Raw genomic sequence first — 17,162 nt, 5'->3', positions numbered from 1 at the left:
TCTGCAGGGTCTAAGTACCTACTCACATGTACTTGTGTGGTCTTTGGATGTTTTACAAGACATAGTGTGACTATGACTGTATTTCTTTACTCAGAGCAACATTTGCAACATATTTAGCGTAGTTGGCTTGATAAGAGATGAGTTTTTGGTCACGTACTGAAGTTAAGCAGTGGCTACACATGTTCATGCTACAATAAGACTGCTGTACCAATGCTTGGCTTCAAACCATCTTAATGCATTATTTGTGGGCTTTGCTTGATGCTAGAGGGCCAGCTTTTGAACACAGCTTGTGTAAATATATATCGAGGGGGTAAATAACGTCTTCAAAGGGTCACTGAAAGCTTAGTTGGGTCTCCCCCAACAAACCTGAGGCTTTATGCTCATACATTATGCATGAACTCACATCCTACATTTTAACTTTACTCTGACAAAGGCAGTGTTTCATACTGGTTTGCAGGATTTCTTCATGAGATCACGTGAAACCAGAGATGGCAAGGATGGAAACAAGAAGCATGCCTTTTTTCCCCTTTTGCAGTGGGTTTTTTTTTTCAGCCACAACTAAGCAGGTAACCCCATACATCAAGGGTTTCCCTCTTCAAACAGGGACGCGGAGCATGGTCCTCAGTCTGGGGAGTAGCTGCTCTACTCACACACATCAAACACACTCCTCTATGGAGTGGCTGTTTGTGGAGGTCGCCGAGTTGGGAATCCGGCAAGTGGGGTGGTATACCTCCATTGAAAAAGGCCGAGGGGGAAAAAAGAAAATTGGATTCCTGCTATAGAGGGCTACCTGTCTGGGAAGCAGACCTCAGGGTAAACTTGTTTTCCTGCCTTACTTCCTTTAGCCCTTCCAAAACCAACAGAGCACCTAACAGTCATGCTGGATAAATACACATGTCCATTAAATGGTCACACTCCACCTGAACTCAATTTCTCCTTCATGGTCACTTCAAAAAGTAAGAAAAATCACCGTCTTTGTATCCATGGTGAATATCATTTTCCTCATCTGAAGATTCAAAGCTGAGTAAGTTTTATTTGTACTTCTAATTTGGCACACTTCATGGTGGAAATGTATGTACAAACATCACATTGTTTTGAATTACCTGTACGCTAGGAATGTACAATTGCAGTCTTTTTAGATCTTAAGAAGCATTTGACACAGTCGATTACAGTATACTCATAGGAAAAAATGGAAAAGTATGCTTTTAGAGGTATTGTTTTGGACTGCTAAAATAATGATTTACAAAACAGGAAACAGTTTATACAGAAAACCCAAAAAAATCAAGTTATATGAATTACATGTGAGGTACCACAAGGGTCAGCATTGGGGTCTAAAATGTTTATAATGTATATTGATGATAAAACATTTGGGGGATAATACAAATATCCTACTGTTATGGATATGCAGCTGCTCTTGAAAGTAGTCACAAAGGAAATGTATACATTTCCTTTGTGACTACTGATGCAGTGCTTGTAGGAAGTATATCTTGCTCTAGAAAAGTGGGAGTTTAAGTACCTTTTTCATGCGAGCTTTAATTCCTCTTTAATTCAGAATAAAAGTTAAATCCTTTTTAAAATGACCTTGTAAACACGTAATTCTTAATACAAATTTAATTCTGAATTAAACAATTCTGAATTAAGCTCACACACCTCGGCTGTAGACTGAGGCAACATTCCAGAAAGTTTATTTTAAAGACAGCCAAAAAAACTCATTCCTTGTCATTACCTAGTTTTGAACATATTCAAGGTAAGTTACGGATAGGTAAAGTATTTTTTTACATGACAAAATGTGAATTGAGCACATCTGATCTGAGACATTCTAATTGTCTATTCCTTCAGGCCTGATTGACATGTTCATGTGAACTCAGTTTGCCAAGGAGATGGCTTATTTAGAACAGGCAATAAACCCCCTTGGTTTCATAAAGGTAGGCCAGGAAATTGTAACATTTTGCCAAGCAGTGCATATACCTGCTGTTCAGTGTAACACTTTTTTTTTTTAGCATATTAGACCCTTGAACCAAGCAGCAGCCATGTTGAAATTCTCCGGTCAGTCTGAGCCTGGTTCGCAGAAATATTTGAGGAACACACACACAAACAGACAGAGATTCCTTGCTTTATAGATAGATAGTTTGATATAAATAAGTTATCATTGTTTTTATTATTATCTTATAAATCTACTTCTGTTTGCATTAGTCTCTAAACCTTTTAATCATTTACCTTTTGTCAATCACTTTTGTAAAATCATGTAAAGCATTTTGGACTACAATTGAATTTGTTTGAAATGTGCTATATAAACAAAGTGTGATTGATCATTAAACTTGTAGATGTAACAATTTTTTGATGTAAAAGTAAATATTGACAATGAAAACAGAAAGAGTAAACAAAGTCAAATTCTTGGGTGTGATCTCAGACCACAAGATAAGCTGGAAACCACATATAGAGTATGTAAAAGGGAAGTTCAGAAGAACACTGCTAACCTGGATAAAACAAGGGACATTCTTAATGAAAAAAGCACTACACTGTACACTTTTGTTCCTATACTTGAGTTGCTGTTTAGAGGTGTGGGGGAATACACATAGATCAAACATCCAACCGTTCGTTCATAATGCAAGTAAGAGCCGTCAGACTGATCAATAATACAGGATACAGTGATTACACAAATAGACAATCTCAAAAACGCAAGCTTTAAAACTCCCAGACCTCATTCGACTCAAAACTGTGCAAATAATACACAGAGCAATGTGTGCTAACTAATGCTAAGGATGTAACATGCGAGGACAACACTGAAAAGAATAAGTATAACAATATCAAGTTAAACTATGGAACACTCTAAAGGATTAATTAAAGCAAAGTAATAAAATAAACCTGTTTAAAAGGTATTAGGAACAGGAGCAGCAGTTTTACTAAAGACAGCAATGACAGTACGTCTGCAAGTATAGTATAAAATCTAATAAAATGTACATAAGTATAATAAAAGGTATATTGTGTACTTCTTTCATAGGGTATATAAATGTATAAAACAATTGCCTTAAATACAATTTCAATCAGGTTTGAACCATTATTCTCTCCCTTGCAGGAGCAGTGCATCTTCTCTGGATTTAAATAGTTTTTAAATATACAATCAAATTAACAGGATTCCCACACTTTTCCAAAATATTTTACCACATTTCCAGGACTTAGTGCTGAACCACTAAGATCTATTCAAAATGAGCAGGCTTTTCCAGTGTACTAGTGTAACAGAGGTCTGCGAGTGTGCCACGGTTAATAGCAAAAATGTGGCACAGGGAATGCAAGTTGTGTCCATCACTCATCTATCATATAGCAATGTACTATGGCAAAATTGCCATAATACATTTTGCAATATTTTGCAGTGATGCATCAGCTATTGAATGGAACGTTAAACAACTAAACGCTGCCATGTTTAATTATAAGATTACATTTACAATTAGTAGACAATTTTATCCAAAGCGATGTACAACACAATATGTTAAAGTTAAGGGTATTGCTTAATTCCCATAGGAATAGGAAAGGTTGGATTTTAAATATTACAATAAAAGGGCTATAATTCCAAAACCTTTTCAAAACTGTTAAATTATTCCATGACTTTTCAAGACTGGAAAATCGTTTTTTCAAATTCCATACATTTTACAGGAATTTCATGATCGTGGGGACCCTGAATTAAAGTAAAAAGTATTGAGTGAAATGAAACAAAGTATATGATTCAAAATTATCTTGATCTATCTTCTAAACCTGCGTATGCTAACCAGGCTCACAGGTAGTTCAATTTAGAGTTTATTATGCCAACATGAATGTGTTTGTATTGTGGGAGGATACCAGGAGTACCAGGAGAATATATGCTGATGTGAGAACATGTAAACTTCCCTCAGAAATGGCCTGGATGAATCATCTGTACCATGAAGTCAGGTTAAGTGTCAGTACCAGTAAATTCAAGCTCTATCATACTTAAAAAAATAAGAATTAACCTCAGAGTTGGTAAAATATTTTATGTTAATGCTGTTGTAAAACCAGTTATGATTAAACCCAAAGACAGGTTTAAATTGCTTACAATAGTTAATTAGGCTGCTGGGACATAGCTCCAACATCTAAAGTCTACATGTAAGCATGTAAAACCAACACACAAACATCCTGAAACAGTTAAATGAGGCAACCGCTGAAGTGTGCAGCCATACCTCCTTGTGATGATGGCACATTGACTGTTACGATCTTGCTGTTGGCGGGTAGAGGCAGCTTGGTGGTTACAACCTTTCCTCCAACAGAGGTTCCAGTGATCTGGAGAGTGTGTCCACCCGATGTGCCCACTGTGGTCTCTGTGCTCAAACCTGATTAAAAAACATCAACCAGAAATTAATTTAAAAAAACTGGCAAAACCAGAGCTATGTGCATAAAATGAAAGCATAGTTCTAAAACATTTACATTCAGATTGCAGCAGAAAAACTCAGACATGTCAAAAACATGTTAGCTCATAGCTTAAAATAATGTACTATAGATAAGGCATTGCTCCTTTGAAATAGATCAATGACAAAAAGGTAGAGTGTGACCCTCTTGCTTGAAAGTCTGTAAACAGGTCACATGGAGGCGTACCCTGTGTGCTTTGACCCTGTTTGACCCAAGTGGCAAAGGACTGTTGAAAGTTCTTGTTCTGCTGGAATGTAACGGGGGTGCCCATCTTGGTGGATAGGACCACTTTGGTTCCTGAGGTTCCCTGACCAGAGATTGAGCCCACGATGACTTTGGGCGTGGCAATGGGCGTGGCCGGACTCCCAGTCGGAGTTCCCGTGACCAAACCTGGTTTCTGCTCAAGACGCTTCTGTGAAGATGGATTAAATCCATTCAGTGCTTTTTCACCAGTCACACACAATCATAGTCTATAGACAATAAGGATATTTAACAATGCTAATTTAACAAGAAAATGTATCAATAAGTCTTTGCTATAATACTTTATGTTAAAAAGTAAAATACCATCAATATTTCAATGTTTTATGTATCTGTAATGCTTAAAGATGCCTAATACAATTAGTGAAGGTGAAAAAAATAAACAGTGGAGTAATTTAACCGAGATATTTTCGATATGACGAATCATCTTTTGATGTTGGACTAATGCCTGAAAGGTTTCAAAATCTAAATTGTTAGTGTTTTTTTTTTAAAACTTTCAGACCAGAACTAACTTCCCAAAAACTCTCATTGAGTTAAACCACACTCACCTTAGCTTGCTCTGCTGCTTGAGCTTTCTCTTTTTCCACCCTGTAAAATAGGAAGAGACTAATAAAATATATCTGAACACGCATCTGTTAAAGGACTTTCCAATGTAAAATGTCAATAATGATTAAAGTATTAAAAGGGTAATGTATTTACAAGATTCAGATAACAGACAACAGGCATGAGAATAAGTTACCGAGGGCCTGATTTACAAAGATTACAATGAAGAGCGCAAAATTGCTTGCATACTTAAATATTTTGGACACGCCATTTCTTTACTGAAATTGCTGCTCAAATCAGTGCACTGCAAACATGGTTGGGATCACCTAATCTAAATGAGGACTTAGCATAGAGAACAGAAAATGTAAGGTTTAGTGGTTTTAGTGCAGTTTTTTGTGACAATTTTTATTTTGACAAATAACACATAAATAAGTTTTTCTTTTCATATAACATCACCAAAAGTCTGTCCCCGTCTCACTCCTAAAAAAAATACCAGCTGCCTAGTGTATAATAATAATAAATCAATTTTATATTGCGCTTTTTTGGACACTCAAAGTCGCTTTACAAAATTAAGGGATTATTCTTTCACTCCGCACTTAGGCAAGGCAAGGCAAGGCAAATTTATTTGTATAGCGCATTTCATACTCAAGGCAACTCAATGTGCTTTACATGATAAAACATTCAATTGTTTAAAATCAATAAGAACATTTAAAATCATCAGTAAAATCAATTAAAATCATCAGTAAAATCAATTAAAATCATCAGTAAAATCAATTAAACTCATCAGTAAAATCATCATGACATCAACAACATGACCAAAAATCTCTCTCTCAATCATATGCAGTAGAGAAAAAAAGTGCCTTTAACTTTGATTTAAAAATGTTCACATTAGATGCTGACTTCAGCTCTGCTGGCAGTTTGTTCCACTTCTTTGCAGCATAACAACTAAAAGCAGCATCACCATGTTTACTGTGAGCTCTGGGCTCCACTATCTGACCTGTGTCCATAGATCTGAGAGACCTGCTGGGTTCATACCTGACTAACATGTCACTGATGTATTCTGGACCAAACCCATTCACAGATTGATACACCAGCAGCAGAACTTTAAAGTCTATTCTGAGGCTGACTGGGAGCCAGTGTAAAGACTTTAAAACTGGAGTAATGTGTTCTGACCTCTTTGTTCTGGTTAAGACCTGAGCTGCAGCGTTCTGAACCAGCTGTAGCTGTTTGATGCTCTTTTGGGGGATTCCTGTCAGAAGACCATTACAATAGTCCAGTCTGCTGGAGATAAAAGCATGGACCAGTTTCTCCTGATCTTTCTGAGCCATTAAACCTTTCACTCTGGAGATGTTCTTTAGGTGGTAGAAGGCTGTTTTTGTGATAGATTTGATCTGACTGCTGAATGTAAGATCTGAGTCAATCAGAACACCAAGGTTTTTGACTTGGTCTTTAGCTACTTAGTGGTGGTAAGCTACTATTGTAGCCACAGCTGCCCTGGGGCAGACTGACGGAGGCGAGGCTGCCATAGTGTGCCACCCTCCGACCACCACCAACACACTAAATTCATACTAGACAATGTGGGTGAAGTGTTTTGCCCAAGGACACGATGACAGATACCACTGGGGTGACTGTCCCCCACTGTGGCACCTGGAATTCTCAGTGTTCTCCCATCCAACTACTAACCAGGCCCAGACCTGCTTAGCTTCTGAGATCTAACGGGATCAGGCAATGACAGGTTGGTATGGCCACATAAGCGACTATGTGCACAGCGATGGCACAAGTGTACCACCTGAGCGGCTGGTCAGTGCTGTTTCTGGCATGACACTCTCAATCAATGCTCTGTGAAAAGTGGTTGATGTTATGAACCACATCAGTCAAATGAGCCTTATCAGTCAGACCAAAAATGTTCACTCAAGCATTAAACATAATTTCTTTTTGTTGCCTTTGTTTCCCATGTGCATTTTCCATGTTACAATCACTGCAGTCATCGCTGCATAATGCTGTGACAGTTAAGACCTGCCTCTAAAACACACTAAATAAACAAATTAGGGCAGTCAAACAGTTTCAGGTTGGATAAATCTGATTGTGTATGCTACATCATTGTAGTTGCATTTCCTCCTCCCAGTTTTTAGCGCCCCATAGCTGTCCACCTAAATTGGATCAGATTCTGACCTTTCAGAGAAGGCTCTAATCTCCCAAAGGTCCAGCTCTTCCTCAGCCACCCAGGTCTCGATCACCACTGGGCCCGTCTGCTTGGCAGGCTCGGGCTTCTTGGGGCGTAAGGCACTGGAGCGCAGACCCTTCCTCTGAGGCGTGTGGGTCTCTGAGACACATGTACAGATAATTAAACAAATCCCAGCAAATGGTCTTCTTTCTTTGGTCCTGATTCTATGAAAAACTCTGATGTAGATAATTTAGCGTATCAGACAAATCTGGAAAAGACCTCCAGCCCTTCGTAACTATGTTTTTTACCTTTGGGTGTCTCAGGAACGCCGAGGGGGCAGATGATCTTGCGGATGCAGTACTCGGAGCGAATGCCATACGGTCCCACATCACGACGTTTGATGATCTCAGTAGTTGTGATCTCAGTGTCTGATGTTTCTGTAGGGATGAGACAGAGCCGGAGACCATGGTACAGAAATGATGAGGATGTAAGAAGCACCAAACACAATCATAAAAATACAATAAATAGTTATTGGGAAAAATAAATAGGTGGGAATATATATATATATATATATATATATATATATATATATATATATATAAACACAAACACATTATTACGTAATCTACAGCTGCCACTCAAGTTGCTGCACTAAAGTGAGCGTTACTTTTCATGAAAAGGGCTTGCAGCACATTACAAATATACATTGTTGTTTAAAGTGACAGCAGGTCTACCTGTTCGCGTGGTGCCGACTGCAGCGGACGGTTTGACAGCCATGTCGTCCCATCTCAGAGAGGCCCACAGGAGCCTCAGCATTAAGCTCACTCCAGCCAGACTCTTCACCGTCTGTAGGCGATACCTGGGCACATCATACACAGACTCATGGATTAGTCATGAATAAAAGCAAGTAAACATTTACAACTCCAGAAAACTGTGTGACATAAAAACAAAAAACTAAAGCCTAGAGGACAGCATCTTGGCTCAGGTTTCAAAACAGTTCAGTCAAAATGATGTACTCTGAATGACAAAAAGCACATTTTAAAATCATCAATGTACATCTTTGAAGATAAACTTGTTTCTGTGAGAGTTTTTTTTTCCTTGTCTGAAAAACACTTCAATCATTTATATTCACACAGTTCAAATGGCTCATACTTTTTTCTATTTAATTAACATTTTTGGGAGTTCACAGTAAGTTCTCATAGCTGAATCTAAAGGCAGGATGTCCTCCATCAAGGCATACATTCCTAATAAAATAACCCTTGATTACATTACATTAGTCATTAGTAATAAGAACTCCTCCATCAAAGCATGTACAAAAGCACATCAGCAGGCAGCACACGTGTGAATGCAGTTACACACTTAAAAAGTTCTCCCACAGGTGGAAAATCTGTCTCCTTTAGTCAGTGCAACGAGTGAACAAGGTGGCATGTCTAACCACGAGATGATTCACGTCTGCTCTTCAGGGCCTCTGAGGTCTGGTCAAAACAACCAGAGGTCCTGCTTTAACCGCAGCTGCTCTGCAACAACTAGACCAGCGGTTTCCACTTTTTTGTCTTTATGTACACTATGACACTTTGTTTAATTGGCAGTATCATTTTGTTTTTGAAATGTTTTATTTATATGAGTCAGAAGGCTCTCCTGAACCCTCTCTTGTGCTTATTGTAATAATAACTAAAGATTTCAATCATTTATTCATGTTGTTCTTATGTTTTGGCAAGTTTAGATTTTGGATCTTAGAGTGGCTTCAAATTAAATCAAATATAAATTAAATATTTGACAAATGGGTCAATAACGCATAATGATTGCAATGCATATTTCATAAGGCATTATCAGGCAAGGTTTGCATGAATATTATGACTAAAATAAATATGGAAATACTTAGAAATCTTATACAGGACTTAGGAGTATAATATAACTAAAATATGGCAGAAAATAAATGTGAATAGATTTAGAGTAATCTTAAAGATTTTTTGGCCAGACATTCGCACCACATGATATTTTGACACTTCGAATAACAGAATAAATTACAAAAGTAAATTTGGCATCTTTTTATGCATTTCAACCTTTTTTAACTGAAAGACATGCAGTGGACAGAATATTAATGTGTCACATGATTGTCCCAAATGCTTTCACAATGAGTTTACAGTCTGTTGGTGTGACATTTGCTTGTGGTCCTACCTCCAGGTGATGCCGAACGTGGGTCTGGGTGAAGGGTATGGCCAAATATCCAGGGCAGGCTTGGCATTGTAACTAAATATGGCCACTTCCCGGAAACCGCCTTTCCTTGCCAGAACCTTCAAGTCGTCATGCTGCAGGACAAAAATGCTCTTCCTGTTGCTCTTGGTCACAAACTTGCAGTATGATGGAAGCGCCGTGTCAGAGCGTGTTTTCTTGGTGCAGGAAAGGTTGAGGAGACGAACGCGACCCTTCGTTGAGGACAAAGACTCCTCGTGGCTCACAGCAACAGATGACTTCATGGTCCCAGCACTGCTGTCAGTTGTTGATTCACTGACCGAGAGCGTTGTTTTTTCATCTTGCATCACCGTTTCGCTCTGGCGGTCTTGTGATTGACCACTGACAGTAGTTTTGGTCATAGTAGTTGGGTTAGGCACTGCACTGCTGTCTGCTGTTGATGCTGGAGCTGAGGTTACATTTCCAGACGACGGCACCTGGGCTGTTGTCACTTTATTGGAAACAACTGTTGTGGTGGAGATGTTGGTTTCCTGGGTGACGATGGGCGTCAGTGGCTGTGCTGACCCACTGTTACTATTATCCTCAGTAAATTCATCGCTCAAACTCGACTCCTCTGCGGAGGGAATGGGAGAAGGGGCCATTCGGATGATCTTGACCCCTGAGGTGGGTGTGGTCTCTGTGGATTTTATAGCTGGTCTGGTGTTGTGCTGGGCGTTGCCTTCAAATAAGTCTGTGTTATTTTCCATTTTTTTTTTCTTTACCGCAGGTGTGTAATCCTGGTCTGGCAATATGACCTTTTGGTCCATCTCTGCTTTGGAAACCAGACTGGGTTCCTGTTCCCAACCCTTGCTACAGTTAACAGGAGCTAAATCTCCATTCACCAGTGGTTTTTGGACTGTGCCTTCTTTAAACGGCTCATCCATCCCTTGTTCTTCTACCTTACCAACATTATTCACCATGGATTTAAGCACACTGTTATTCTGACTCATTAAAGAATTATTCAGTGTCCATTCACTCACAGGGCCATCATTACCGTTTACCTGAGGAAGGGGAGTAACTGGGTTAGGGGTCACATCACATGAAGTTCTACCATATTTAATGCCTGGCATGTTTTCTAACTTCTCCTCTGGCTCCATGCCATTTTCCTCAGTGTCTGAACGCTTCAAGCTAGATGTTTCTGAGTTTTGTTGAATAGGTTTGGATTCCGACATGCTTTTTTGGTCAACAACCTTTGAAAATGTCTGTACAGAGTCCAGTTTTGTGATGCACCTATTAAACCCTGTATTTTCAATATTTGCAACATTGTCCATATTTGATGTGGGGCAGAATAGTTGCTGCTCTAATGAGCAATGGAGTCCTTCAGCTGGCGTTTCCTGTAAATCAGGCAGTTTGATGCCCTCTTGCCTTACGTAGTCTGAACCATTATCTTGTGGCTGCAAAGTCCTTACAGGTGAGTTTTGTTCTGCTTCTTGAGGTCCAGAGGTGTCGGGATCATGTGCTGAATCTGATTCTTTACTTACACTACTGTCTTTAGGCTGACAGCTGGAGAGATGAGAAGAGGAAGTGGAAAAATTAATAGACTGAGACAAACTAGCTTTGCTCTCCTCTTTTACTTCTTGTCCTTCAACTTCTCCTGTTCCAGCAGTTTGGGCTGGTGGACATTTCTGCTCCACTGTCAAAGATTCACCCTGTGTGAGTTCCATCTGAATGAGTGAGTGGGGTTTGAGTGGTGATCGAGGTCGTTTTGGCGTGCCTGGAACAGGAGTGAAAGTGCAGGTGACGGGTGCCGGACTCTGAAGCTTAGGGGCAGACGCCTGCTGTCTCTCCTCAAATATGTGCTGCTTCACTCTTCGCTCCAAAAGGATGTCCAGCTTGGAAGGATTGACCTTTTTCTTATAGGCAATTCGGTTGAGGAAACCTTTACTGACGTCCACCACGTCAAAATAAAACGGTCGATCAAGGATTTCAAGGGGCTCCTCTTTGAGGGATAACTTTTCCTGCAGCTCAATGGACCCTGAAGAGAGAATGAAGCTTTTATTCACAGGACATAGAGACAATTCAACATTATTTTTCAGCTGTTCATATCTAAAGCAGAAAATAAAAGATCAAAGGATTAATACGCCAACAAGTATACCATAGATTGAGGCTGTTTTCGAAATCGGATACTAACGTACTACTCATACTAAGTCTGATGTCAAATTTAGTATGTAGTGCATTCATTAGATAGTATGAAAAAATTGAGTATGCAAAAAATACATTTTTGAAGTATGCATGGTGGGCACACTAGTCATACTCAACCGTCCAATGATGCATTGCAAGCGGAACGTAAAATCGTCCTTGGACGGGCTTCAAGCTACAAGTCAAACATTCCCTTTTCGAAAAAAAAAGCATCTCTTCATGTCTTCCATTAGTTTTTAACACTTTTGTAAATAGGGCTCTTGTTTTGAATTTAACCAGATGTTTTGTCAGGAGCACAATGGCGGCTCTCCGAAAATCTCTGAAATGTCGCCATGAAATGTGTTTCCGCGAGTTTTATGGATCAAATGACCACATGTTGATATTCTACTTGGTCACTTTCTTGCTTTAAATGTTTTCAGAACTTTCAAAGGTGGCGAATCAACTGAGATAATTAGTTTCAGTGAGCTTCAGTTTTTGTCATTCTTTGGTTTGAAATGCATCTTGGGAAACGGTCATCATCCTAATCATACTTATAGTATACAGTAGACAGTATATTATCATGAAGTTTGTAGTGTATAGTACGGAGTAGGCCATTTCGGACACAGCCTTTGTCATGAAACACAATCTGTCATAGTTTGTTTTTTACCTGATTGTGCCTCTGGGGGATCCATCTCCATTTTAGTGGATGATTCCTCCGGCAGCTTTTCCTTTTCATTTAGCTCTTCTTTCTTTTCTTCTTCTACCATCTCAACAGACTGTGGCTTGGAGACACTAGAACAGTCCTCATCATTTTCTTTGCTGTTTGGGTCACCCACTACCTGAGCTTCACTTGATAATTCCCCCGTATGTCGACTCAAATCCAGCAGGGTGCATTTCTTTCCATGTTTTGCGTCTTTAGGAAACACAGAAATTACAGAGAATCAGTGTTCAACATTAAAGGTAACATAACAAATCAAAGTTTTACACAGGGTAAAAGTCAGCACCTGGTTTAACACTTAGATTAATCTCATTGTGACAATGAAATAAAATAAGCAAAGTGTTCGAAGGAAGAGTTGAAAATGAAAATGAAGACACATTGTCAGATTCAAATCACTTTGGCTCCAGGTAACTTACTGTAGACTCAAACTTTAATGGCGTCAATATTTATATTTCTGACCTTCGAGTTCTTTGCGGTAATTGGCGTTAGTGTTGCCGGGAAGTCGGGGGACAAACCGCTGCACATAAGTCTTACTGATCCAACTCCATCCACCGTAGCCGGTGACACGATACTCCTCTCCTTTCTGCTTCCACACCTGATAGTGATGAGGAAGGAAAACACACAAATGGATTAAAACAAACAAACTGTGAATTAACCTCAAATCTGTCACAAACTGATTTAAATTGCTGCATGAAAGGCTTTTCATCGTCACGTCAGCATACCACTGTGTTCTATTTTAATGACCGGACTTGTACAACATCTAAGTTTTCATGTAGAAAAGCCTTTAAAAGCCTTTAAAGTCTTTGAATAAGCATTTACTTCCAAAGAGAGAGGCTGATTATGTTGTTCCATGCTGATGTATCAAATTCTTCATGTTGACAAAGTTCAGCAGTCATCCTCTGAGCATGTGTGAGGATTACCTGGTGTTTAATCGGAAAGGTGTACTTGACCCATGTGGCCTGCTGTAACGTCTCCTCCTCCTCCAGCTTCCTCTCCCTCTTTTTCACTTTCTCTTTCTCCTCACGCTCCATGGATGTCATGCGGTTAAACCTAAAGAGAAGTTGAGAAGTTATGAATCAATTCAAGTGTTACTGAATGGTAAAGTAATAAGCAGTTTAAAAAAATCCTAATCATATGCAATAATAAATAATGCAAATACAGCTAAAAAATGTTTACTGAACTACAAAAAACAACTAATAACTGTGCTGTGCAAAGCAAATATTTAACAAAGGTTTCCAAATATTTTATGTAATTATTTTGATTTCAGGCATCAACAACACACACACATGCACACATTGTGCTTCTGAGCTTGTAAAAAAGCCTCCTTAAAGAGGCCCTGTGGTTCTGAAGCCGTAGTCGCAGCAGAGGTGGGTGGTGCCGGTTAAGGACTTGCAGTCTAAATATTTTCCCTCACAGCGAGGGTGGGCCTTTTGATCTGATCTGCTTATGATTGACTCTGACTGCTGAGCTGGGTCCACGTTACTTGAGCTCATGCAGTCGGTGCGTGTCTGATGCCATTATTGTTAACCACTTAAACCAACGGGTAACACATAACTAACAGGTATGGGATTTTATAATATTTATGAACAGTTTTAAATGATTAGTAATGTAGAGTACATGGAGTGAATGCTTACCTGGTGTGGCCAAGTGAGTCTTTCCACACAGGTAGCATTGCCACAGGCTTGATAGCACACTCCAAGATAGCCAGAGCCAAAGCAAACTCTCGAGCCTTGCTGCACATCTGAACAGCTTTGATCCAGTTGGTCCTTAAAACAAAGAAAACACATTTAACAGGTTTTCCAAAGTGTCAATTTCATCTAAAAATGTAGTTTTATTGAATTTTAAATTATGGCAAATTCAGTCTTAAGTTCTGACAAGAGCGCTAGATGCAACACAGAACTGTGAAACCCTACTTCTACATCCCAGACCTCCATTCAGCTCTGTACCTGTGTGAAGCCCAGTTGGGGTGCATGAATGGTCCTGGTACATTGTTCTCCAGCTGGATTATGTTAAGTCTCAGAGTTGAGATGGTCAAAAGCTTTGAGCCATGAATTGAACCGTTCCACTTAAACTCTCCAGCAGCCGTCATACAAAACTTGTGAGAGAGATGTCTCCTTTTATCATGGTCCTGTGAAAAGAAGAAGAAAAGTATTTCATAAACTAGACCACAAGAATACAACAGAATCTGACATTCTTTATAATTTGATTAAAATCAACTTAGAAACTCCAGGTACCCTCACAAGTCTCTGAACAATTTCAACCTGTGCTCACTAAAAACTTCATTTGCATGAACAACAAATAAATAAATACGTCTGCATCCGACTTGCCTCTCTGTGCTGGTGCTTGTTGAGAGCCAGGGCATTGGAGCTGTATTGATTGTGGTAGACACGGTACTTTCCCTCCTGACCGAGCTTAAAGTACTGGCAAACGGGCCCCTTCATCACCACCTCTTTGCTGCTGCGTGTGCTCACACGAGTGATATCGCCTTGAGCGTTTACAACCAGCACCTGCAGGATTACGCATCAAAAACATTCAATTACATTAAATAATCAACTCTCATTAAAAAAATAATTCCCGTTAAGAAACTTTGTTATCGATGGATCATTCCATGCCATTTCACAAATGGCAAAAAAATCTGAAATTTTTACCAATTGTTCCGTGATTATTCAATAAGCACATCGTAAATTTTTTGTTTGATTGGATGAATACTTTTTAATATATAGCCAATTTAGTGAAGAGGGTATGTGTCGATCTTAGTGCGTCCTTATTTTTCTTCCATTTTCAGCTTCCAATATCTCATAAACTACACCAAATAGGAAACTGAAATGATTATATGACAGGCAAACCCGAAGTTGGGGACCAAAATAAAAATAAAAATGAAGTCGCATAAAGAAAAAATGTTTTATATCCAAAGAAAAAGTCATCTTTATACTATAAGGAAAAATCTGATCTTAGTTTTCATTTACTTTCCCACCAATGGTGCCAATGAAAAAAGGAAACATTTATCAAAAAACTGTTACCCATCCTTATCTGACTAATTATTAGTGATTTGAACAGTCTATGTACATAGCTCAAAGCTGATGGGATTACAGGGAGCTGAGGCATATGCAAATGTGTTTACTGAAGGCCTAAACATGTTCCATGTTATCTTTTTGTTTTGTTGGTTTGTTGTCACCTCTTTGCCTTCCTTGAACCCCTTGTTGGCTTCGTGAACAGCAGCTGCAAACTGCTGGCTTTTCATCTGGCTCAACTTGCTCTCAGGGTTCCTGAGCCGGGTCACCATGCGAGTCGCCAAAGACTTCTTACTGCCGAGACCAGTCATCTCACCATTAATTGAGTCCCTGCTATCTCCTGAACATGCAAAATGTAAACAAAAAAGAGAGCATTTAAAAACAGGAACCAATCATATTGATCTAGACACATCATGAGCATCCAGAGGGTTGAGTAGGAAAGTCATTTATAGGCTTGTGTATCCATTTAAGTTTTGCATTTTTTAATGTTTTTCTGATTTGAAGATGATATTTTACCACACCTGTGTCATCCAAGCTTGCCAGAGATGACTGTGAAGACTTGTCTGCCAAATCAGGGGGTTCAATAACTCTGGAGAGGAGTCCAAACCCAACACTGCCATTGCTGTTCTCTTCACTTGGTTGAGAAGGATTGGTCAGACTGGGAACGCCATCTCCGCTGACAAGACCAGAATCTGATGATGGGTTTCCTGCTACTTAGACAAAAGATCATAAACAAATTACATGTAAAATATGTCAAACACTACAAAAAAATGTTTTAACATGTCTGAATAGAACAATGAACGAGCTAAAGAAAATGATGTGAAAGTTATACAGTATGATAGAATTGTGTCTCCCTCTGCTGGTGATGTAATCACAGAGCTTAACTCTGGTTCTTAAGGGTCAGTCTTCTGCTGATTTTTGAATGATTCCCTGCTCATGACACACCACCTGATTAAAACAAATAACTGGCCTGTGAGGGCTGATCTAGATGGAGAGGATGTGGTCAAGCAGTTCAATGCCAAGCCCATTAGATTCTGATGTGTTTATAACAAAGACACAATTAAACATTCAGGAAAACATTCCTCCATGCCTCACCCTTAAATAGGTTTGTACAACTATAGAACGCAAACCACCATCACCAATACTTATTGGACATATAATCTAAGAACACCACCTACATTATACACCAGCAAAACAGAAGTGATTTAAAAAATAACATTTACTCAAGAAGATACTAAGCGATGGCCATGGAATTTAAAATCAACTCGTGCAAGCAATGTTTTAGCAAAAAGGCTTATTTTACAATTAGAACCAAAGTAATGTAATGTCAATTTAACAATACATACCCTAATAGTGGATAGCGCAACAGATGCATGAAAGACTCAGACTGACAAGATTCTAAAAAGAACACCGAAACATATTTGCTTTATGAAAGAATAAGCAGGTTGTTGAGGCAATAAAGCACTTTGCAAATTAAAAGCCAATTGAGAGGTGTAAGCAGCTTCCATGTGGCCCCTTCACTCTGTGGGAATCTGTCTCAGGGATATTTGGAGCATTGGTGGCCCAACCTAAAGAGTAACTAAACCCCAAAACCACACTTTTCTGCTGAATACAAATATATTTGGTTGTAAGTAGCAATGCTGGGTAAAAAAATTGATTTAATCGATTAGTCAAATTTGTAGATAAAAAAAAAATTATTTAG

The 17,162-nt window shown here is 39.1% G+C and overlaps 1 protein-coding gene and 1 pseudogene across 2 annotated transcripts in view; both read right to left on the bottom strand.

Moving 5' to 3' along the window:
* LOC114480493 (nucleosome-remodeling factor subunit BPTF-like) overlaps window positions 1-17,162 on the bottom strand; it is a 41,031-nt gene that overhangs the window by 8,783 nt on the left and 15,086 nt on the right. For both annotated transcript variants that reach the window (XM_028474726.1, XM_028474794.1), the window contains exons 6-20: window positions 15,982-16,170; window positions 15,625-15,800; window positions 14,777-14,956; window positions 14,396-14,577; window positions 14,084-14,215; window positions 13,370-13,499; window positions 12,909-13,044; window positions 12,399-12,644; window positions 9,560-11,588; window positions 8,116-8,240; window positions 7,690-7,818; window positions 7,390-7,540; window positions 5,223-5,262; window positions 4,603-4,828; window positions 4,191-4,340 (exon numbers count right to left, since the gene is read on the bottom strand). In XM_028474726.1, the coding sequence (XP_028330527.1) occupies window positions 4,191-4,340; window positions 4,603-4,828; window positions 5,223-5,262; window positions 7,390-7,540; window positions 7,690-7,818; window positions 8,116-8,240; window positions 9,560-11,588; window positions 12,399-12,644; window positions 12,909-13,044; window positions 13,370-13,499; window positions 14,084-14,215; window positions 14,396-14,577; window positions 14,777-14,956; window positions 15,625-15,800; window positions 15,982-16,170 (4,221 nt within the window). The remainder of the gene's footprint in view (window positions 1-4,190; window positions 4,341-4,602; window positions 4,829-5,222; window positions 5,263-7,389; window positions 7,541-7,689; window positions 7,819-8,115; window positions 8,241-9,559; window positions 11,589-12,398; window positions 12,645-12,908; window positions 13,045-13,369; window positions 13,500-14,083; window positions 14,216-14,395; window positions 14,578-14,776; window positions 14,957-15,624; window positions 15,801-15,981; window positions 16,171-17,162) is intronic.
* Window positions 6,853-6,970, bottom strand: LOC114472805 (uncharacterized; annotated as a pseudogene).

This window comes from Gouania willdenowi, chromosome 1, assembly GCF_900634775.1.
Source record: "Gouania willdenowi chromosome 1, fGouWil2.1, whole genome shotgun sequence".
NCBI classification, from domain to species: domain Eukaryota; kingdom Metazoa; phylum Chordata; class Actinopteri; order Blenniiformes; family Gobiesocidae; genus Gouania; species Gouania willdenowi.
This window is presented reverse-complemented; position numbering and strand designations above follow the sequence as displayed.